The sequence below is a fragment of the Pelmatolapia mariae genome, linkage group LG6, assembly GCF_036321145.2.
Source record: "Pelmatolapia mariae isolate MD_Pm_ZW linkage group LG6, Pm_UMD_F_2, whole genome shotgun sequence".
Classification (NCBI taxonomy): domain Eukaryota; kingdom Metazoa; phylum Chordata; class Actinopteri; order Cichliformes; family Cichlidae; genus Pelmatolapia; species Pelmatolapia mariae.
The window spans coordinates 44,564,679-44,586,354 of NC_086232.1; the positions used below are offsets into that span (position 1 = coordinate 44,564,679).

Genomic DNA, 21,676 nt, shown 5'->3' on the forward strand with positions numbered 1-21,676 from the left:
TGGCTGAAGGAGTGATGATGTAATAAACTCGTTAAAGGATTCAGACTGATCTCTGCTGATGTATTGATCTGACTTCAGTCTGGAAAGTAACTCAATACGTTTAGTGTACTGTGAAGTACTCCTTTGAGGTACTTTCACTTTAGTGCTGAGAAATCTGGACTCTGCATGAAAACAGTCATTTCATCACAGGTGGGGGTGGAGCCATGTACAGTCTGATGAAATCTGATGGTTTTTATTTCAGTTTCTTTTGTCATTTTGTTCTTTTTAATCTTTTATTATTTCCCAAGTTTGTGTTTTTTCTTTATAACTTTTCATTTTACTGCTCTAGAACATCATTTAGATTTCATGTTGCTGAGGTCACGGTTTGACTCCACAGTCAAAGGTCAAAGTTCAGATGGTTAGCTTACTCATCTCTCTCATTCTCTGGGCTGGAATTTTATGTATTTGAGTCTGAATAGAGAGCGCCATCATGAGGACCTGAGCGCTCTGACGAGGCGTCGCAGGTTTTCGGGATGTTTGGTTTAGGTTGCTGAGCATGCTCTTCCAGTGTTTCCTGCCGTGCAGCAGGTCATTCCTCCATGTTCCTCGTGTCATATATAAAAGCAGGTGTAACGCTGCGACCCGACACTCGAATCTAATCTATGAAATCGTTTCACCTTTTTATTTGTGTTATTGATTATTGTGATATTGGCACAGCTGGGCTTCCACGTGCTGCAGCTGTTCAGGCTGGAGGTGTGGAGGAAGCAGGATGACCATATAAGGAGAGGCGGGGCCATAAAAGGAAACGCGTTCTTTATATGGAGAAAAGGTGTCCCGGTCGTACAGCCCTGAACTGCGTATCACTGCGCACAAGCTTCGGTAAGTTCGCACCTGTCCGCACCAGACCATAAAGACTCCCTACCCCGACACTTCCGGTGAGAGGTGTGACGATTCCGAGCCGCGGGGTGGCTGCAGTGGCTGTGAAGTGCCGGACTACCTGTCAGAGCGGACGGATATCTGCGGAAGCTGCCCGTCATTTCCTTATGTGGAGCGGAGTAATCCATGGGGGGCCGGGCCTCGCTGCTCTGTGAAAACAACTTCACAACTTTTGCTCATTTCTGATCGATCCGGATCGATTTCCTGCGGAAAGTGTGCCCGGCTGATTCCCCTCGCGGCCCGCGGGCTCCCGGAGCTTCCTAACGGACTCACCGGGCGACCTGTCGCTGAAGAGCCGCTGAGCGCTTAGCCTAGCCCCGTTAGCCACGCAGCTAGCGGTGCGGCTAGTCGACCCCGACCCGGCGCGGAGCTCCGAGCCCCGCCGAGGGTCTCTCCGGCGCACCGGGAGGATTCATCTTCCGGGCCCGGTGGGAGGGACGCTGATAAGGATGCTGGCGGGCAGCGGGGCCGAGATGGGCTCCAGAACCTTACCTGGACGCGTGAACAGCACAGACACGGCCGGACCGGAACCGGACACGGCCCGTGAGACTGGCGGGGGGGCGCCGGAGGACCGGGACTACAGCGCCGAGGGGGCGTTCAGCGGCTCCGACCAGGACTCGGACTCCGCGGAGGACGATGACACGGGGGGCCCGGGTGGGGACCGGAGGGGCGTGAAGCGGGAGAGGAGCGAGCGGGAGGTCGGGCATCAGGCGGCGCAGAGCTCCGGAGGCCTCAGCGGGGCGTACAGTGGCCTGAGGCCCGGGGCGGCGGGGGTGAAGCCCGGCAAGAAGACCCGAGGCAGGGTGAAGATCAAGATGGAGTTCATAGACAACAAGCTGCGGAGGTACACCACCTTCAGCAAGAGGAAGACCGGCATCATGAAGAAGGTGAGAGGCAGCAGGGGTCAGAGGTCAGCTGTGGGTTTACTCTGACATTGAGACAAAACGTGAAAACTTCAATCTAAGCTTCTAAAATCCAAAAGTATATGAAAGCTTCACCTGCCACAGAGCACAGGTGTATCATCACCCTGTTCTCACCTGCAGAGCTTCACCTGGAGGCTAAAAAGGGTGACGTTGTACCAGCTCAGGTCTGCAGGTGTGCCTGAGCGTTCAGTAAGGTTCTTTAGGAGCGTCTCACCTGTAGACAGGTGAAGTTTGGCTGGAGCCAGCAGGGTGCAGCAGGTAGAAACTCTCCATCAGTGATGATTTTGGTCTCACAAACAGAACTCAGAAAGTAGAATCAGTCAATAAAAACCAAAGTAGAATACAGTAGAGCTCAGTGAGTAAAACTCAATAAATACAGATGAACCACTGTCTCTGCTTTCAGCTCAGTTTACCTGACAGGTGAGGTTAGTGGTACAGCATCAGTCAGCTGTTCACTCCAAGAACTGCACCATGTCTGCAGGTGTGTTTAGACTGATAGCGTGTTCACCTGTTGTACCTGCCCCCCCCCCACCCAGGCGTACGAGCTGTCCACGCTCACAGGTACGCAGGTGTTGCTGCTTGTTGCCAGCGAGACGGGCCACGTGTACACCTTCGCCACGAGGAAGCTGCAGCCGATGATCACGTCAGAGACGGGGAAGGCTCTGATCCAGACCTGCCTGAACTCGCCAGACTCGCCGCCGCGCTCCGACCCCTCCTCCGACCAGAGGATGAGCGCCACGGGCTTCGAGGAGACCGACCTCAGCTACCAGGTGTCAGAAGCTGACGGCTGCTCCGAGGCTGCCAAGGTAGCGTCCAGGTGCTGTTACTTAAATGTCGGGATCGGCGCTTTTAGCCCCGCTCCTTAAATACAGATGTCGTGTCTCTGCAGGATCTGATCAAACCGGCCTTCAGCCTGGCCGGCTCCTCCTCCTCCTCCACATCCTGCTCCTCTTCATCCTCAGCATCCCTGCAGGTGCAGACCAGCGCCCCCTCCTGGCAGCCGCCGTCCTCGACCGCCAACGGGACGCTGCTGAAGACATCAGCCGGGGTGGTGCTTCCTGGAGGCTTTACCTTGATGTCAGGTAGGTGGGCGGAGTCAACGGCTGACACAAGGCTCGTGTTTGTGTTGTTTCTTAGCTGACAGGTAAAAGTAAATATTTAAATGGCCACCTGAGCACCTGCTGGTCTTTCACCTGTCCACACACTTTTGACTTTCCTGCTGCTTTTATTCAGCTAATCTGTCTCTGGACCCACCCCTTCACCTGTCTGCAGGTGGCTCGCTGCCTCCAGGCACACACACCATCCCCCTCAGCCAGCTGCAGGGCCAGTCTTTGGCCATCCAGGGCCCCGTGGCCCCAGGCCCCACCCCCACGCTGCACGCTCCACCCACACAGCCAGCTACGCTGCTGCGGCTTCCCGCCACCGTGTCGCTGTCAGGTCAGCACACTACTACGCCCCGTCCTCCTGTCAATCGGTGCGTTTTCCTTAGCTTGCCTGCCAACAGGTGAATGTTAGCTCCGCCCTCTTTGTGTCATCAGGACCTGGAGTCTCTCAGCAGCTACAGACAATCCAAGTACAGACCAGCAGCCAGCAGGCAACCGCCAATCACAGCAGCTCTGACATGCAGAGCCCCGCCTCCTCCACAGGTATGAACACAAAGACACGTTCCATAACGGGTTAACATAGCCCCGCCAACCTGACCATCTTCCTCTCTCTGCAGCAAGTCTTCCCGTCTCCATCGTCTCCTCCCCTTCCTCCTCCTCTTCCTCGGTAGCAGGTCACATGATGTACCCAGGCAGTCACACGGTGATGTATGCCGCACCGACGCCCTCGCTGGGCGACGGCAGCCTCACCGTCCTCAACACCTTCCCTCCAGCAGGCCACGCCCAGTCACATGACCCAGGTGACCGACTGTTAATATTTCTGCTGAAATGAAAACGTTTTCAGAAAAACCACAAACTCTCTTCTCTTCTTTCAGCCGCCGTGCCGCAGGTCTTCCTCACCTCTCTCCCTCCAGTCGCCACTCAGATCCCAGTTTCTGCAGTCCAGCTGCACCCGGTACCACGACACGCTAACTGCACGCCAACCGCACACGACACATTAATAACACGTTCACGCACATCCCTGCACGCGGCCGTTAACATCGAGTCAAGTCAGTTTTATTTGTAAAGCACGTTTAAAAGACATCGCGTGTCGGCAGCGACAATGTAACCAAACACGAGATAAACGAGGTCAAAAGATTACAAAACATTTATGTACACACAAGTATGTGAATGTGTTTGTAAACATGGCTGCGCGCACTGCACTGACACTTGTTTGTTTGTTTGTTTGTTTAGATGGTCATCAGTCAACAGAGCAGCAACAACCTGACCGAGCTGCAGGTCGTCAGTCTGGACGTCCACCAATCAAAAGACGACTGAGATGAACGCAGATGATTCGTTTCCTTCTTTGTGGCAGCGGTTTGATGGACTTCCTGTTTACGTGTTTGTGTTGATCATGTAAACAAAAACATGTCGTCATCAGTTGGTACTTCCTGGAACGCCGATCCGTCGCCGATGTCCAGGTCAATGTAGTGATGATGTCACTCTGCCAGGCGTCTTTCATTTGAGATGAAGAAAGTGCCAAAAGTGTGTGGACGCTCGTTTGTGTGGCGGTGTCGCCGCGGTGACACACGGACAGCAGGAACACCAGGAGCATCACTTCCTGTATGGACCTTTCAAAGTAAAACCTGGATGTGTATTCTCTGAACGTTCATCTTTGATTTGCAGAAATGTGAAAATGATTTCAGTTGTTATTAAAATGTTTCATGTGAACGTCTGAGGATTAATAATCATTTCGTTCTATGGCGAGCTGACCCTCCAGCAGACAGACACGACCAATACAACACACGAAGAAGAAGCGATGACGGGCGGGTAAGAGTGAGAGTAGTTAAGAAAGTGCTTCTGCTCAAATTTATAGTTTTTACACAAACAACCAATCATATTCACCCGTCAGCGGTGAAAGGATGAGGTCACATGGGGGCGGGGTGGACATTGAAGTTTGTGAAAGAAGCGATGTGGGAGTTCTTACCACAGGTGCATCCAGGATGCCGCCAGTATTTGTAAGCTAATTTGCATTTAGCAGTGATTGGTGGACGGCTGTCAGCTGACCTGGAACCTGCACAATGACACGAGTTCAGCAAAGCCAGGATTGTCTTATCCTGACATCATCATCTGGAGCAGCGGCCTGCGCTACCGAGTATCCAGCTACCCTCCACTCTGTACCACAAAGGTGCTTCCCTTCTCACCGGGGTAAGTCGCCATGGTAACCCATGATGTGAACAGGTTAGGTTCGAGGAAGGCCGGAGGTCTGTTTCCCTGATGAGCAGCATCGATTATAACACAGCTTTATTGGCAGCACACAGATTTGCAGCAGTGTTATTGTTCTGTGCATCTAACATCTGATCCTGAGCCCAGGTTTGACTTCAGCAGTGAGTCTGCAGCTCGAGTGTTTCCTCAGCTCAGACTGAACCTGCACCATCATGCTGATCTCGTTCACACTCCTGCACACACACCTGAATACCTGTTCAGTCACTTGGAGATATGAGAGAAAGTTTTGATGCCTTCTCACTGAAGGCATCAAAACTGTGAGCACATATGGAATTATGTAGTAAACAAAGAAGTTGAATAACTCGGGTCAGGTGACGGTGGAGGCCTGGTGCACTCCATCACTCTCCTTGGTCAAACAGCCTTGACACAGCCTGGAGGTGTGTTTGGGCTCATTGTCCTGGTGAAAAACAAATGATGGGATGGCATGTCGCTGCAGGATGCCCCGCCCTCATCACACCTCCTCCTCCATGCTTCACAGTGGGAACCATGCATGTAGAGACTATCACATGCAGCGGGTGGAACCAAAGATCTCAGATGTGGACTCATCAGCCCAAAGCACAGATGGTCTAATGTCCACTCCTTGTGTTTCTTGGTCCAAACAAATCTGTTCTGCTTGTTGCTTTTCCTTAGTCGTGGTTTCTCAGCAGCTATTTGACCGTAAAGGCCTGATTCACACAGTCTCCTCTGAACATGTAGAGATGTGTCTGCTGCTGGAGCTCTGTGTGGCATTTATCTGGGCTCTAATCTGAGCTGCTGTTAACTTGTGATTTCTGAGGCTGGCGACTCGGATGAATGTATCCTCAGCAGCAGAGGGACTCTTGGTCTTCCTTTCCTGGGGCGTCCTCATGTGAGTTTCATCGTAGTCTTGATGGTTGTTGTGACTGCACTTGGGGACACATTCAAAGTTTTAGCAATTTTCCAGACTGACTGACCTTCAGTTCTTAAAGTCATGATGGACTGTTGTTTCTCTTTACTTAGCTGATTGGTTCTAATATGAATTCTAACAGTTGTCAAACAGGCTGTCAGCTGTGTACCAACCTGACTGCTGCACAACACAACTGATGGTCCCAACTCCACCAGTGAACCCTGACAGGCACACCTGTGAGGTGAAACCATTTCAGGTTACATCATGAAGCTCACTGAGAGAAGGCCGAGGGTTTGCAACGCTGTCAACAAAGTAAAGGGTGGAAGCTAAAATACAGTGGCTTGCAAAAGTATTCGGCCCCCTTGAACTTTTCCACATTTTGTCACATTACAGCCACAAACATGAATCAATTTTATTGGAATTCCACGTGAAAGACCAATACAAAGTGGTGTACACGTGAGAAGTGGAACGAAAATCATACATGATTCCAAACATTTTTTTACAAATAAATAACTGAAAGTGGGGTGTGCGTAATTATTCAGCCCCCTTTGGTCTGAGTGCAGTCAGTTGCCCATAGACATTGCCTGATGAGTGCTAATGACTAAATAGAGTGCACCTGTGTGTAATCTAATGTCAGTACAAATACAGCTGCTCTGTGACGGCCTCAGAGGTTGTCTACGAGAATATTGGGAGCAACAACACCATGAAGTCCAAAGAACACACCAGACAGGTCAGAGACAAAGTTATTGAGAAATTTAAAGCAGCCTTAGGCTACAAAAAGATTTCCCAAGCCTTGAACATCCCACGGAGCACTGTTCAAGCCATCATTCAGAAATGGAAGGAGTATGGCACAACTGTAAACCTACCAAGACAAGGCCGTCCACCTAAACTCACAGGCCGAACAAGGAGAGCGCTGATCAGAAATGCAGCCAAGAGGCCCATGGTGACTCTGGACGAGCTGCAGAGATCTACAGCTCAGGTGGGGGAATCTGTCCATAGGACAACTATTAGTCGTGCACTGCACAAAGTTGGCCTTTATGGAAGAGTGGCAAGAAGAAAGCCATTGTTAACAGAAAACCATAAGAAGTCCCGTTTGCAGTTTGCCACAAGCCATGTGGGGGACACAGCAAACATGTGGAAGAAGGTGCTCTGGTCAGATGAGACCAAAATGCAAAACGCTATGTGTGGCGGAAAACTAACACTGCACATCACTCTGAACACACCATCCCCACTGTCAAATATGGTGGGGGCAGCATCATGCTCTGGGGGTGCTTCTCTTCAGCAGGGACAGGGAAGCTGGTCAGAGTTGATGGGAAGATGGATGGAGCCAAATACAGGGCAATCTTGGAAGAAAACCTCTTGGAGTCTGCAAAAGACTTGAGACTGGGGCGGAGGTTCACCTTCCAGCAGGACAACGACCCTAAACATAAAGCCAGGGCAACAATGGAATGGTTTAAAACAAAACATATCCATGTGTTAGAATGGCCCAGTCAAAGTCCAGATCTAAATCCAATCCAGAATCTGTGGCAAGATCTGAAAACTGCTGTTCACAAACGCTGTCCATCTAATCTGACTGAGCTGGAGCTGTTTTGCAAAGAAGAATGGGCAAGAATTTCAGTCTCTAGATGTGCAAAGCTGGTAGAGACATACCCTAAAAGACTGGCAGCTGGAATTGCAGCAAAAGGTGGTTCTACAAAGTATTGACTCAGGGGGCTGAATAATTACGCACACCCCACTTTGCAGTTATTTATTTGTAAAAAATGTTTGGAATCATGTCTGATTTTCGTTCCACTTCTCACGTGTACACCACTTTGTATTGGTCTTTCACGTGGAATTCCAGTAAAATTGATTCATGTTTGTGGCTGTAATGTGACAAAATGTGGGAAAGTTCAAGGGGGCCGAATACTTTTGCAAGCCACTGTATAAACATATTTGTAAAAATGGTAAATGGCCTGTATTTGTATAGCGCTTTACTTAGTCCCTATGGACCCCAAAGCACTTTACACTACATCCACACACTGGCAAGCTACATTGTAGCCACAGCCACCCTGGGGCGCACTGACAGAGGCGAGGCTGCCGGAGACTGGCGCCACCAGGCCCTCTGACCACCACCAGTAGGCAACGGGTGAAGTGTCTTGCCCAAGGACACAACGACCGAGACTGTCCAAGCCGGGGCTCGAACCGGCAACCTTCCGATTACAAGACGAACTCCCAACTCTTGAGCCACGATCGCCGCCGTTTATCTATTTTTTCTTTGGTGCATAATTCCATATATGTTGCTTCATATAGTTGATGTCTTCAGTATCTACAATGTAGAAAGTAGTAAAAATAAAGACAAACCATTAAATGAGAAGGTGTGTGTGTGTGTGTGTGTGTGTGTGTGTGTGTGTGTGTGTGTGTGTGGTTAGTGAATACTTCAGGCAGCAGAAACCAAAGGAGGAAGAAGAGAAAAGGACCCATGATGGAAGGACGTCACTGTCCGCTTTTAAGACCCTTTTTGATCCGTTGGCTTTTGGCCGCACTGAGACTTAGTTTGTCTTGTAATTAAATTAGTTATTAATTAACTAATATTTTATCTTATTATTATTTTTTTTTTAGCTTTTATCTATATCTTATGTAATTTGATTATTTAGCTCCAGTGTACAGCCCTTTGTGTCAGCTGTGGTTGTTTTAAAGTGCTTTCTAAATAAAGATGATGATGATCAAACATGAAGCGAGCAGCGTTCATTTATCCCGTGACATTACTCTGAGTTATGGAGATATAAGCATAAAGTCCACTTGCATGCATGCTTCTCCCACAGAGGGCAGGGCGCATACTTGTGACATCATGAAACATCAACTTAGGCTGTGTTAAAGAGACACCTATGGACACCACACAACTGCGACTGTTACAAATGGCATAACCAAGTGGTCGGAGTAGCATACGGGAACGTCTGTGCCGAGTATGGCCCGGAAGACCCGAGGTCAAACTGGGACACGCCCTCTACGGTGGTGGAGAATGACCGAGCTGAGATCCTGTGGGACGTCAGGATACAGACGGACCACCCGGACACAGTCACGCTGTCTGTGACCACAGACGTCTGCAGCACGTTGCATCCAAAAAGCTTCAACTCAGTTTGTTTAAATTAGAAAAACTACGCTGGAAACGTTGCTTTCCAGCGGGGGAATGTAACTAAGTACATTTACCCTAAACTGTACTTAAGTAGGTTACAAGTCACAGGTAGCTGCTTCACTCGAGCTGTTGGATTCTCCTTCATGCCTCTGTTGTTGCTGCGCTATATTTCATATTTCACTTCATTACCTGATAGTTTATGTTATTGTTGTGGTCACCAGCAAGTTCAGCGTCATTGCATCTCAAACCCACGCCCACTGGAACTGTGCTGAAGGGAAGCTGGCACAGTGTTAAAGACTCACATTTGGATCCACCACAGTCAGTCAGGCAGTGATGCCAGGACGGGAACCAAACCATCTATAAAATATTACAACACACCAGCTTCTGTGTTTGAATGCAGAACAAACGTGTTGTGATGTAACTACAAGACAAAGCTAGTTTCAGAAATCTGAGACTTTGTTTCATTGTAATGATATTTGACATATAATGAAAGAACATGAGCTAAAGTGGTGGCAGTATGTTGGCTGATTATAACTGCAGTACAGGAAGTGTTGTTAATTATTTTATTTTTGAATCATCCAGTGTTCATATCAAGTGTTGTACTGAACGTTCAAGGATGATAAAACATAATGTGATTATCCAGGGCCGGGTCACCGGGTCCTCAGCAGAGGAGCCCAGAGCTCGCTCTCCCCGCCCACCTCCTCCAGGCGTTCCCAGGCCAGCGTGTCCTGGGTCTGCCCCGGGGCCTCCTCCCCGTGGGACATGCCCGAACACCTCACCCAGGAGGCGTTTAATTTGTATGTCAGCCAAATTAAAAATAGTAAGTTACCATAAATTGTTTTTTAATTTAGAACTTTGTAGAACTTTGTTAGTGTCAGTGGAAAAACATTTAGTGTTGCTCACTCAGAAAAGTCCAGTTGTTAGTACTGTGTACTCACTGAATACTTTGTCCTAACTTCGTCACCTTAAGCACATTTTTATTTTTTTGAGGCAACAAATTTGCATAATTTTTTGAAGTTCTGACAACAAATGAGATTGTTCAATCAGTACTTTAACTTTTACTGTAGTATTTTCAGCACTAGTGCGTGTACTTCTACTGCAGTACAGAACATCTGTACTTTTGCCTCCTGTGATGCAGGCAGATGGGAAACGTCGGACAGTTTAGCAGTTGTAGTTCTTTTAAATAAAGCTGCTTCAGTGTGACCTCACAAACAAATAAACTTTATTTAAACATCCAGTTTAGTGTCTTTCCTGATATCGCTCCAGATTGTGACAGATGCCAAACTGCTGAAGCCTCACTGATCCACATGTACTGGTCTTGTCCCAGTCTCCTTCAGTTCTGGACAGAGGTTTTTCATACCCTGTCCAGGATTCTCAGAGTGACACTGGCCCCCGACCCTCTTCTTGCTCTGTTTGGCATCAGTGGGAATGAGGTGCCTTTAAAAGACGGGAGCCATCATTCACCCTCCAGGTGGAGGCACGCTGCCCCTCCCACTCACACAGTGGTTATATGACCTCATGTCATGTCATGTGGGGTCGTTTCCTTGATGCATTTCCAAATCTATACCAATTTTTCAGGTTCATGCACGTCCCTCATGTCAGGTGTGGAAATACAGTGTACAGTGACCTGGGGGGAATGAAAGGGATTATTTTGCAGGGACTTTGTTATCTGGGGAAACACTTTATTTATTTTTACACATATACAGTATATGTGTGTGTGTATTTATTTTCTTTATTTTCCTTTTCCCCCCTAAATTTTACAGCCCTAAGTGTACGGACTAATGACCCCAAATGTACAAACTATCCTTCTCTTCTCCTTTTGTTTATATGTATAAAGAAAAAACTCTTAATAAAAAACATTGTTTAAAAAACTTCATTTAAACAAGAGAGTAACAAAGTTTATAAAGGGGTAAAAATCATCGGAGTATTCGGTGATTTTATACAACAGCAGCATCAGTCCTCAGCTCCTTCCTGTCACCTGGCTGCACAGGTGACCTCTTTCACATTAGATTACCAGATTAACTGTTAGTTTACACTTTTGTTTATGTTTGATTACGTCATCACCTACAGGCTGCCCAGTGTAGCGGCTGACGTGATGACATCACACCTGTCAGTATGTCTCAGGGTCCAGTTTGAATCCTTCAAAAACAGAAGAGCGATACAGAAACATTTACCTTTACTCAGGTTTTATGAACCATATCGTTAGTTTCATCTCTGACAGCGTCTGATCAGAATTTGTACTTTTGTACCAAAACCTGTTATTTGGTTTTACTGACTTTAGTGAGAAAGACTCTCATGCTTTTCCCTCATCGATCAAACTCCACATCTGTAAATGTAAGCTCTCCACTCTCAGGACAGAAACACAACAGTTTGTTCCTGTCACAACAAGAAAGCTTTAAAAACATGAATATTTGTAATATTTTAATGTGTTTATTTAATTATTCAGTGTGTCTGTGTCACTTTCCCCCTTTTAATCTGTATTTCTATCCTGTGTGTTTACAGTTGTACAATGAGATACAGAGCATCTCCAACTCAGTGCAAACATATGTGTGTGTGTGTGTGTGTGTGTGGGGGGGGGGGGGGGGGTGCACAGTTCTGTTCATATGAACAGTATTACCAGAAAAAACGGGGGGGAAAGAAAACAAATGTACAAATATACAATCCGGTAGTGATGGCCCGCTTGAAGCTGACGCTCCGGCGCGTGTGTCGAAAAAAACAACACACTGGTTCAAAAGCACTGTGTCGAGGCTTGCTTCGTTTGGCAAAAGTCACGTGACCAGTGACGTCCGAAGCTTAAGGCACGTAACTGCTTCGGTACCTGATTCAAATGGAATGAAGTGAATCATTTGCGGGATTTGTGGAGTGTTTTGATGGTGGCAGATAGCGAACCACTGATCATTCTACTGAGAGATTTGGTTCTGTTGTGTGGGAGTATTTTGAGTTGATTCTGGTCGGTGGGTTTTCCAGCTTTGTGTTCTGGCTGTTTGCTTTTGTTTTGTGCGTCTTTATTTTATCTGAAAACGGGAAAAACTTAAAATGTCAAAAATCTGCTTTTCATAATATAAATATCATTAAATAACTTTAGAAAAACTTCCATTTGACTCGTAACATTTAATGTTATAAAAAGATATATTTTATGTTTTAAATAATCTTAAAATGTTAGTCTACAAAATGTGCAGCAATTTAATTTATTTATTCTCTTTAGCTGATAGTTTGTGGAGCCATAACTGCATCTCTACCAGTTTCTCTGCGCTCCAGCCTCCTCTGTGCCATGTGAAGGGATTTTCCTTAAGGCAGGAGAAATTATCTCCACGAAAAGGAACAGGTTCGGCCATCGCACAGTGGAACAAATTTTCTTTTTAAATAAAAATGAAAAAGGGTTTCCCTAAATGCATCATGTTTTTAATTTGCAAGTTCATGAGCATTTTCTCTTTCCATTTCACAATCAATTCTACCCCCAGGTCAAAAATATGTATAGGAAAATGTCCCTAATATAATATTATTTATAAATATACCCATCTAGCGATTAACTGCATAAGTACATGGAGGCAGGACCTCACAGCAGAAGCATACTCCATAATGTGCATTATTATATGTATGTTATATGTAACGTGGTATTTTTCAATTATTGTATTTACCAACATCAAGAAGTCACAAGTAAAGAAAGACTAAACATGGCATGGTGCATGTTCAAACAAGGAAAGTTTACCGGTCAAAATTATTTATTAAACAAATAAACTACACTTTTTTTAACACCAAAAATATGCGTTCAAAGCAACACAACGGTGGGCCAATATCAGACAGAATTCCACTCTGTAGAGTGAGCAATCATTATGAAGTAGTTTGTTTTATTTTGTGGATTCAAGCTGCTCTTCATATTTTTGGACACAAGATGTCACCAGAGAGGACTGTGTTGAAAAGCTTCGAGTAATGAACCGTTTTTCAATACAAGCTTCAGTGCTTCAGAAAGCTTCATTTGGCCATCACTACAATCCGGTGTAAGAAGTAAATATGTAAATAAATAGTGTGTTTTGTATATGTAGTTATAGGCTGTTATTCCTTGTTTTCAGAAGTCTATCTGTCCCGGGTTGATCGATCACTGAGACACTTTCTTATTCATGTATTGATCAGTTTCTCATCATTCGATCAGGTTTACATTTTATTCTGTGTCGGCCTCCGAGTGCGCTGATAAAGAACCCGGAAATTTGTTTTTTTTTTCTGCTGTGACGTAAAATCCTCGTCGCCCGCAGCGGACGTCATCGGCGTAGCGACACGTGCTTCTTTCTCTCGTTAGCAGTTAGCTTAGCAGCGCGGCGAAGCGCGGACTGGTGAATCCGGACTTCTGCGACATTCAGTAGGATTAAAAGCTCCGAGGAACATGGCTGCCGCCGGGGCTCAGGGTAGGAAGAGGATCCTGAAGGAGGAAGATATGACCAAGGTGGAGTTCGAGACCAGCGAGGAGGTGGACGTCACCCCTACCTTCGACACCATGGGCCTCCGGGAGGACCTTCTCCGCGGGATCTACGCCTACGGTAGGCCGGGGTTCGGCGCGGCCTCCGGGGGGAAGCTAGCTCAGCTAGTCATCTGTAAAGCTAACGTCGGCGCAGTGTGTTTGAGTAGGCGAATTAAAGAGATTTCACTGTCCTCGGTTCGACCCCGGGGGCATCGTATCCGGAGGGGTGCCGTTAGACTGACTATCCGGCTTTTAGTTCTTTCCAGAAGCTCTCCGATTAGCATTAGCCCGACCTGCTAACGTGTCTGCGCACTTTCAGTGGCGGAGAAACAGATGTTCTGATAGACCTGACTTTAGACCGGGTTAGACCGGACTCTGGGGCTGCTGAGCCGGTGTGTGACCCGGCTTGGTCCAGTGGCTCAGTGTGATGTAGTGACTGACTGTAACTGCATTTCATTTAGTTTATGTGCTGCTGGTTTCCTCGTTGTTGTCTTTCATCGCAGATCGCTTGGATCCCCGGCTGTGTAGGTACTAAAAACAAAACCTGGTACCAGGTACCACCGCCTAACGTCGCCTTTTTCTATTAGTGCCTTTTAAGGTTTCCGTTAGATGGTAGTACCAGGTACTTTTTCAGTACCTACACTGGACGTTGTGTCGGAAACAAAAACTTTATTGAAATGTGTACAAACAAAGAAGCATTCATCTGTTGATCATGTTCAATTAAAATATTTAAGTGATGGAAGTAATTTATGGGCTGATCCGAACAACCTTCAGAGACTCATCAAACAGCTCGAGATCAGCTCTGAATTCTCCCCATTTGTCAATAAAATATTTTCCATTAAACTGTTAATTAAATTCCACTTTAGCACTGAGTGAGCTGATTCCCCGGACTGCAGGCATTACAGATTCTCTGCCTATCACAGAAAACATCCACTTTAAATCTCAGTGGAATAAAATCATTAGTTGGGTTAAACTCATATAAAATGTTAAAACTGAGCTCTTATTTTAGGAAGGATTGGATATGAAATGTATATTTTTCTGATATTTTGGTGATTTGATCCAGTTAAGTCTTTACGGATGTACTTCCTTTTAACCTGATTAGAAAAAAATGCTTTCAGTAAGATAATTATAATACTTTTTAGATTTTTCTGTCACTAAATTCAGTATTTTCAAAGTGGTGGTGGTGTGGTAGAGCCGGGATCTTCTCTAACCGTAGATGTTAGAGGGACTGGCATTGCTGTTATCAGCTGATTATAACCTCAGTGAAGTTTAAACAACAGCATCACCAGCACGCTTAGGGCTGTTCGATATAACGATATATATCAGATGCTATCGTTTGTTTCGTGGTGTCGCAAAATAAACTGTTTACGTCATATTTTTCATGGTTTTGATGGTCACTGTAGTTATTATTCATTTCTTAAAGTTCTCTCTTTCTCTTATATTTTATATGACCACACTACGGACAGACAAGCGACTGTTTTTATGCGTTGTCGTTAGCAACAACGACGGTAACAGCATCGCGTGTCCGCTTGTTTATTTTCCACATAAACCTTTCACAATAAAGCTCAAGATCCTGTTGAGACTTTTCAAAATAAACTGAATCACGTGAAAGAGTCTGCAGAGTATTCACGGATGAGAAGCAACAAAGAGCCGTCAGGTGCTAAAAAACAAACCTTAGACTGAATCGTTAGAACAGGCTTTTCCCCACAGCACGCCGTGTAATAAATACTCACAAAGAAAACGGCGGCCGTTACAACTTATGTCTAAAAATCTATCGTTTCATGCATCGGTTAAAACACTCGACTCCAGTTACACGACGCCCAGCTGGAAACACTTCACGCAAGACGAGCTGCCCGAGATTCACAGAACTTACAGAAAATGTTACATTTTTGTGATTTATATCGTTATCGGGACGACAGATGTCTTATATCGGGATATGAGATTTTGGTCATATCGCACAGCCCTAGCACTGCTTTCATGAAGCGAAGTTTTTACTGGTCTGAAATCGTGTTTATGAACCCAGTAGAAAAGAACCTGTCGATGGGGAACCTATTCCATCCAAAGTCACCAGAATCACCATGATTTTAATGTGGTGTGATGTGAGTGAGGTCAGTGCTGGGTAGACCGGCTGTGTTCATGTTCTTTTGCAGGTTTAGGAGTTGCAGTAATTAGTCCTGGTTACATACTTGCTGTGAGCTCTAAGCTTAGATCTTTCCAAACGAATTGGCCGTGAGACCGTCTGATTTATTTAAGAGCATATATGAAATAACTGTCTCATTCTTCAATAAAATGTTTGTTTTTTCATCCACACTTAGAGCACGACTAAATCAAAAATATCGACAGTCATTAGTTTCTTTTAGTGAAAACAAACGTTAAAGCCACCGAACAGAACGAGCAGAGTGAAGGTCGCAGCAGCCTGTCTGCACCTCAGCTTGTTGTGTTGATGGCTTGAAGTATCGTCACGGTGTCTGTGAGCTTAAAGCCGACTCTGAGCAGAGGAAGAGGAAGTCAACGTTAACGTCACTGTTGGAACATTTCTACACGAATAAATGTGGAGTTTACTCTTTGCCCGCTTGAACATCACCGCCATCGCCTCGCTATGAATCCTGGGATAGGGTGGGGTATAAAGGATACATCCGGCCCAGGGCTGTGCGATATGCTATCGGTTGTTTTGTGGTGTCGCGAAATCCACTGTTTATGGATGCGGGCACAGAGAATCCCAGCACAACCAGTTTAGACGAGGCAGAACCAGGTAGCTCCAAACAGACGGACCAGTCCACACAAATCCAGGACCTTATTCCTAAACGAGGGCCGCCTCTGTTGCACGGACACGGTTTGGTTATGAAACGTCTGACACGGACCAGAAAGTTCTGGCACAAACCGGCGCCCACCTCAGACTCAAACAGCACAAAGCTCTTCTCAGGTGACAGAGAGTGGAGAGAGTTTACGGACGAGAAGCAACAAAGAGCCGTCCGGTGCTCCAAACCAACCTCAGACTCAAACGCTACAACGGGTGTTTCCCCGCAGCACGCCGTGTAAGAAAGACTCACAAAGACAACGGCGGCTGTTACGACTTCTATCTAAAAATAGATGGTTTCATGCATCGGTCAGAACACTCCGCTGAAAACGCCTCACACCGGTCGAGTTACAGAAAAAGCACATTTAGTGACAGATAAGGTTATCAGGAGATAACCAGGTCATATCGCACGGCCCAAATCTGTGGAAAAAAGGAGGAAGCTTTAATTGGGACCGCCTTCGCCTTCCCGGGGCTGCTGCGTGCTTCAGGTTACTGTAATGACCCTGATGTCACTGAGAGGCGTCTCGCTGCTTTCAGGAACCCGTGGAGGATTTCAGATTGCATAAAGTGTTTCAGAATTATGTTCATTTAAAAGAATGTTGAAAAACATGGACAGATGTTTTGCGCACTTTGCTAGTTGTAAATAAAGTTTTCTGGCAGTGACGCAGTGTTCGTGTTGCAGGATTTGAGAAGCCGTCAGCGATCCAGCAGCGAGCCATCAAGCAGATCATCAAAGGCCGTGATGTCATCGCTCAGTAAGCGTTTCCCTCCTCTCTCCTTGTCCTTCCCTCCTTTCCTCTTCCCTCGCTGTTCTTGTTGCCGTGGAGCTCTCGTGCCTCCAGATGTTCTAACAGCCGCTGTCTGCAGGTCTCAGTCTGGAACGGGAAAGACCGCCACCTTCTGCGTGTCTGTGCTGCAGTGTCTCGACATCCAGGTGAGTCTGTTGCAGCCTCGGTGGGCGTGGCCTTTTCAAGCAGATGGGTTAAACTGTTATTGTGACACTGAGATGCGTTTCCTGTCTGCAGGTGAGGGAGACGCAGGCTCTGATCCTCGCTCCGACCCGAGAGCTCGCTGGACAGATTCAAAAGGTATGCCCGCCCCTCGTCACAGCCGGCTGATCACCTGTGATCGTATGTGCTGGTTTCTGATTGGCTGTTTGCACGTGTGTGCAGGTGCTGCTCGCTCTGGGAGACTACATGAACGTGCAGTGTCACGCCTGCATCGGTGGCACCAACGTGGGCGAGGACATACGCAAGCTTGACTACGGCCAGCACGTCGTGGCGGGCACGCCAGGACGAGTGTTCGGTGAGTTCGAGTGGGTCATGTGACCCGCACCTGCTGTCATTGTCGCGTCCGATTGGTTGAGGTGGGAGACGCTCCCGCATTTAAATTATAATTGGATAAAATGAGATCCAGTCAGACGAAACCTGTTTCCAGGTCATGATCTCGGCGCTCAGGATGGCGAGAAGCACGTTAACAACGCCACCTTGAAACAGGAAGTGAAAACATTTATCTGCTGGTGCCTTCGGCCTGGCAGTGTGAAAGAGGCGTGATGTCGTTCACTACGCTGCCAAAAGTATTCGCTCGTCTGCCTTCACGCTCGCGTGAACTCGATCGACCTCCCAGTCTTAATCCACAGGCTTTAATAGGATGCAGCTGGAAGCACGTCCGTGATGTTGGAGGAAAAGGCTCACAGCCCAGTGGTGTTCTGTGGGGCTGAGGTCAGGACTTCCACACCAGGAAGGGGCCATTCCAAACTGTTCCCACAGGGCTGGGACTGGGAAATTGTCCAACATGTCTCTGTATGCTGACGCATTTCACTGGAACAAACCCACCCACCTCCACCAGACTTACACCTGTCTGTTCATAAACCTGTCAGAGCTGGACGCAGCCGCGGCTCTGCTCCACGATCACACACAAAACGTGAACAATGTGAAAGACTATGGGCTCAAATTGTGGTCATAAATATTTTGTACTTGTAAATCAGTTGTGTGTGCGTAAAAAAGATTTATGTGTGGACCAAAAAATACGTGTGAAACTCTGCATTCAAGTTTCAACTTACACGTACAAATTTTGACCCGATTTTTCTTCCTGTCAATGTCATGTCAATCACAAATTTAACAATCCAATCAGAGAACAGATGGGTTTGGCTGTCGGAGGGGCGCTCTTTTGAACTGCAGGTCCTGGAAGGGTCATACAGTTTGAAGCTGGAGGATCTCTATGTAAATATCCGATAGAAGCTAGCTCCCCTAACTTTCAGCAGCTGTTGAAAGTACAGTTGTGGTATATCAGTGGTTAGAAATACGATCATTACTTTAGGATTAGCTTAACACAAAGTCAGGGCTGACCCCCCCCCCCACCGAGGTCTGCAGCGCTGTTGAGCCCTGTATTAAGCACGTAAACCTGTGACACAAAGATCACCAAACTCGGACGACCACAGACTGTTTTCCTTGGTGGTGATGAAGGAAAACGCTGGGCTGGCATGTAAAAGGGCATTTATTCCCTCAGGACCTGCAGCTCCATAAAGCACCCCTCCAATAGCCAAACCCATCTGTTCTCTGATTGGATAGTTAAATTTGTAATTGACATGACATTGACAAATCAGCTGAAAGGAAGAAAAATAGGGTCAAAATTCGTACTTGTAACTTGAAACTTGAGAGCAGTTTCACACGTATTTTTGGCGAAGTCCACACACTAATCTTTTTTATGCACACAAAACTGATTTACAAGTACAAAAATATTTATAACCACAATTTGAGCCCATGAAAGACAGCTGCTGGAAACATGATGTGAAACACGTTCGCTTCAGTTACGTAAGTTTGTGTTTGTGCTCTGAGGTCTCGAGCTGGAGAGGAGAACGTAGTCGGTTCCTCCGGGTGTTCCCTGCACGCACAATCTCACACACAGACGATGTTACGTTGAAGTAAGGCTGTTCGATATACGATATATATCGGATGACGATATAAAAACATTTATTGTTTCATATTACGCTATCCTTTGTTCCATGGTGTCACAAAATAAACTTTACGACAATATTTTTTCATGGTTTTGATGGTCACTGTACTGTAAATTTTTAAAATTCTGTCCCGTGTAGACGGGAAAGGCAGCGTTGGCGCTGATGCTGCGTCGAAGCGTTTTCTTTCTCTGCGTCCATCTTTGTTTTACCGACTTTATCCCAGGTGCTGACACGCTAGAGACAAATGCGCCATCTGCTGGCCTGAAAAAGCAACTGCTTTTATTATTCTTGTTTATAATAAAATCTCGATATTGCCAGACTAAATATCACAACATTACGCTGTATGGAGTTTTATTAATCACACCTGTGTGTCTGGAGGAAATGTCTGGACACCATGTCTAAAAAGTTGTTCAGCTTCTGGCTCCTGATTGGCCAGCCTCTGACTGCAGCAGCCAATAGGAGCTCACCTTTGTTTGTTTACTTCAGACATGATTCGGCGCCGCAGCCTGAGAACGAGAGCCATCAAGATGCTGGTCCTGGACGAGGCAGACGAGATGCTCAACAAAGGTGAGCGCGTGTCACCTGGAGCGGGAACACACCTGAGAACTGTCATGTCACACCTTAACCACCAGACTGAAACACCTGTCCAGCGTCTAACTTCCTGTCGGCTTTCTGTGTCCAGGTTTCAAGGAGCAGATCTACGACGTGTACCGCTACCTGCCCCCCGCCACGCAGGTGGTCCTGATCAGTGCCACGCTGCCGCACGAGATCCTGGAGATGACCAACAAGTTCATGACCGACCCGATCCGCATCCTCGTCAAACGGTCAGTTTGATGAGGATGCGGAACGGGTTTCTGGCAGAAATGTGGAGCTGAGATTATTCAGAATGAAATCTGATCCCACTATGTCTCTCTCTCTGTATGTTGATGTCTCTCGGCCGCAGTGATGAGTTGACCTTGGAGGGGATAAAGCAGTTCTTCGTTGCCGTGGAGAGGGAGGAGTGGAAGTTCGACACGCTGTGCGACCTTTATGACACGCTGACAATCACGCAGGCCGTCATCTTCTGCAACACCAAGAGGAAGGTCTGTGCACGTCCTCCTGTGTGGGCAGGTGTAGCGCATCATCAGAGCATCATGGGAAATGTAGTGTGTTTGTGTTTCAGGTGGACTGGCTGACAGAGAAGATGAGGGAGGCCAACTTCACGGTGTCATCGATGCACGGAGACATGCCGCAGAAGGAGAGAGAGTCCATCATGAAGGAGTTCAGATCAGGAGCCAGGTGAGCGGACCAGGACCTGGACCAGAGCCAGGACCGGATTCAGATTCAGAGACTGACCTCTGGGTTTTTGTGTTTCAGTCGTGTGCTGATCTCCACCGATGTCTGGGCTCGAGGCCTGGATGTTCCTCAGGTTTCACTCATCATCAACTATGACCTGCCCAACAACAGAGAGCTCTACATCCACAGGTATCCCTCCACACAAACTAGTCCCCACGTGTCCTTCCGCACCGGTCAGGGAGGAGACTTCAGCAGAGTGCTTTGGGGGAGGGGCTTAGACAGGTTTGGGTCCGGTGGTCCTTTGAGGAGAGCAGGGGGTGTTTATTCGTGACTAATGCTATGACCTCTGACCTCCTTCAGGATTGGCCGGTCGGGGCGTTATGGGCGTAAGGGTGTGGCCATCAACTTTGTGAAGAATGATGACATCCGCATCCTGCGAGACATCGAGCAGTATTACTCCACCCAGATCGACGAGATGCCCATGAACGGTATGAGGCAGCCAATCAGGGGCCTGCTGATGTCACTGTTTGCATGTTGTCGGTCTGATTCTGTTCACTGATTGGTTCACTGTTTTTCTCTCTGCAGTTGCTGATTTGATCTAACCTGGATGACATCACACCAGAGCCCCGCCCCTTCAATTCATTTTTTTTCTTCCTGTTTGTTTTTTAATAGTTTTAGATTTTTTTTTAATGTTGAGGTGAAAACGACTGTAAGATGGCAGGTTTGTTTTTGTAAATAAAGTTTTGGTCCCAGATGTTAAGGTGGCGTGTCGTTACTATGAGCTCATTCGCAGCGACCAGTCAGAACTCCTAAAAGTAGTCACAGCCGTGAGGAGCAAGACACTGCTATGTCAGGCTGGCTCCGCCCCTCGAGGTAACCTCAGGTTTGTCTTTGGAGGTGAACCAGACGAGCGCTCCTTCAGCAGAGAGTGTTACAGCCACAGTGCGGAGCGACGCCCACACAGGATCGATGCTGCTGAACACACCTGTGTGTTATTACCACTCCCACCACA

The 21,676-nt window shown here is 47.0% G+C and overlaps 3 protein-coding genes across 3 annotated transcripts in view; 2 read left to right on the plus strand and 1 right to left on the minus strand.

Moving 5' to 3' along the window:
* The window catches only part of zgc:110222 (uncharacterized protein LOC550336 homolog), a 102,089-nt gene that overhangs the window by 17,991 nt on the left and 62,422 nt on the right, over positions 1–21,676 (minus strand). The gene's annotated exons all lie outside the window — the stretch shown is intronic.
* LOC134629652 (serum response factor-like) lies at positions 100–4,644 on the plus strand. The gene is made up of 8 exons (XM_063477164.1): positions 100–1,802; positions 2,375–2,644; positions 2,728–2,920; positions 3,111–3,275; positions 3,377–3,484; positions 3,559–3,741; positions 3,817–3,896; positions 4,175–4,644. The coding sequence occupies exons 1-8, from the start codon at positions 1,365–1,367 to the stop codon at positions 4,256–4,258; spliced, it is 1,521 nt and encodes a 506-aa protein (XP_063333234.1). The 5' UTR covers positions 100–1,364; the 3' UTR covers positions 4,259–4,644.
* On the plus strand, positions 13,451–21,418 carry eif4a3 (eukaryotic translation initiation factor 4A3). The gene is made up of 12 exons (XM_063477166.1): positions 13,451–13,715; positions 17,116–17,188; positions 17,301–17,367; positions 17,459–17,521; positions 17,606–17,738; positions 19,876–19,956; positions 20,072–20,213; positions 20,333–20,471; positions 20,552–20,667; positions 20,746–20,853; positions 21,025–21,152; positions 21,250–21,418. Exons 1-12 carry the CDS (start codon positions 13,562–13,564, stop codon positions 21,264–21,266), a joined length of 1,221 nt encoding a protein of 406 aa, XP_063333236.1. The 5' UTR covers positions 13,451–13,561; the 3' UTR covers positions 21,267–21,418.

What these genes read in the sequence shown, in the direction of transcription:
- LOC134629652 (XM_063477164.1), top strand. Translation starts at nt 1,365, where the DNA reads ATGCTGGCGGGCAGCGGGGCCGAGATGGGCTCCAGAACCTTACCTGGA. An exon ending in GCTGCTCCGAGGCTGCCAAG is followed by an intron (nt 2,645 to 2,727) that starts GTAGCGTCCAGG and finishes GTGTCTCTGCAG; the next exon opens with GATCTGATCAAACCGGCCTT. An exon ending in AGGCTTTACCTTGATGTCAG is followed by an intron (nt 2,921 to 3,110) that starts GTAGGTGGGCGG and finishes ACCTGTCTGCAG; the next exon opens with GTGGCTCGCTGCCTCCAGGC.
- eif4a3 (XM_063477166.1), top strand. Translation starts at nt 13,562, where the DNA reads ATGGCTGCCGCCGGGGCTCAGGGTAGGAAGAGGATCCTGAAGGAGGAA. An exon ending in TGCAGTGTCTCGACATCCAG is followed by an intron (nt 17,368 to 17,458) that starts GTGAGTCTGTTG and finishes TCCTGTCTGCAG; the next exon opens with GTGAGGGAGACGCAGGCTCT. An exon ending in GAGTTCAGATCAGGAGCCAG is followed by an intron (nt 20,668 to 20,745) that starts GTGAGCGGACCA and finishes TTTGTGTTTCAG; the next exon opens with TCGTGTGCTGATCTCCACCG.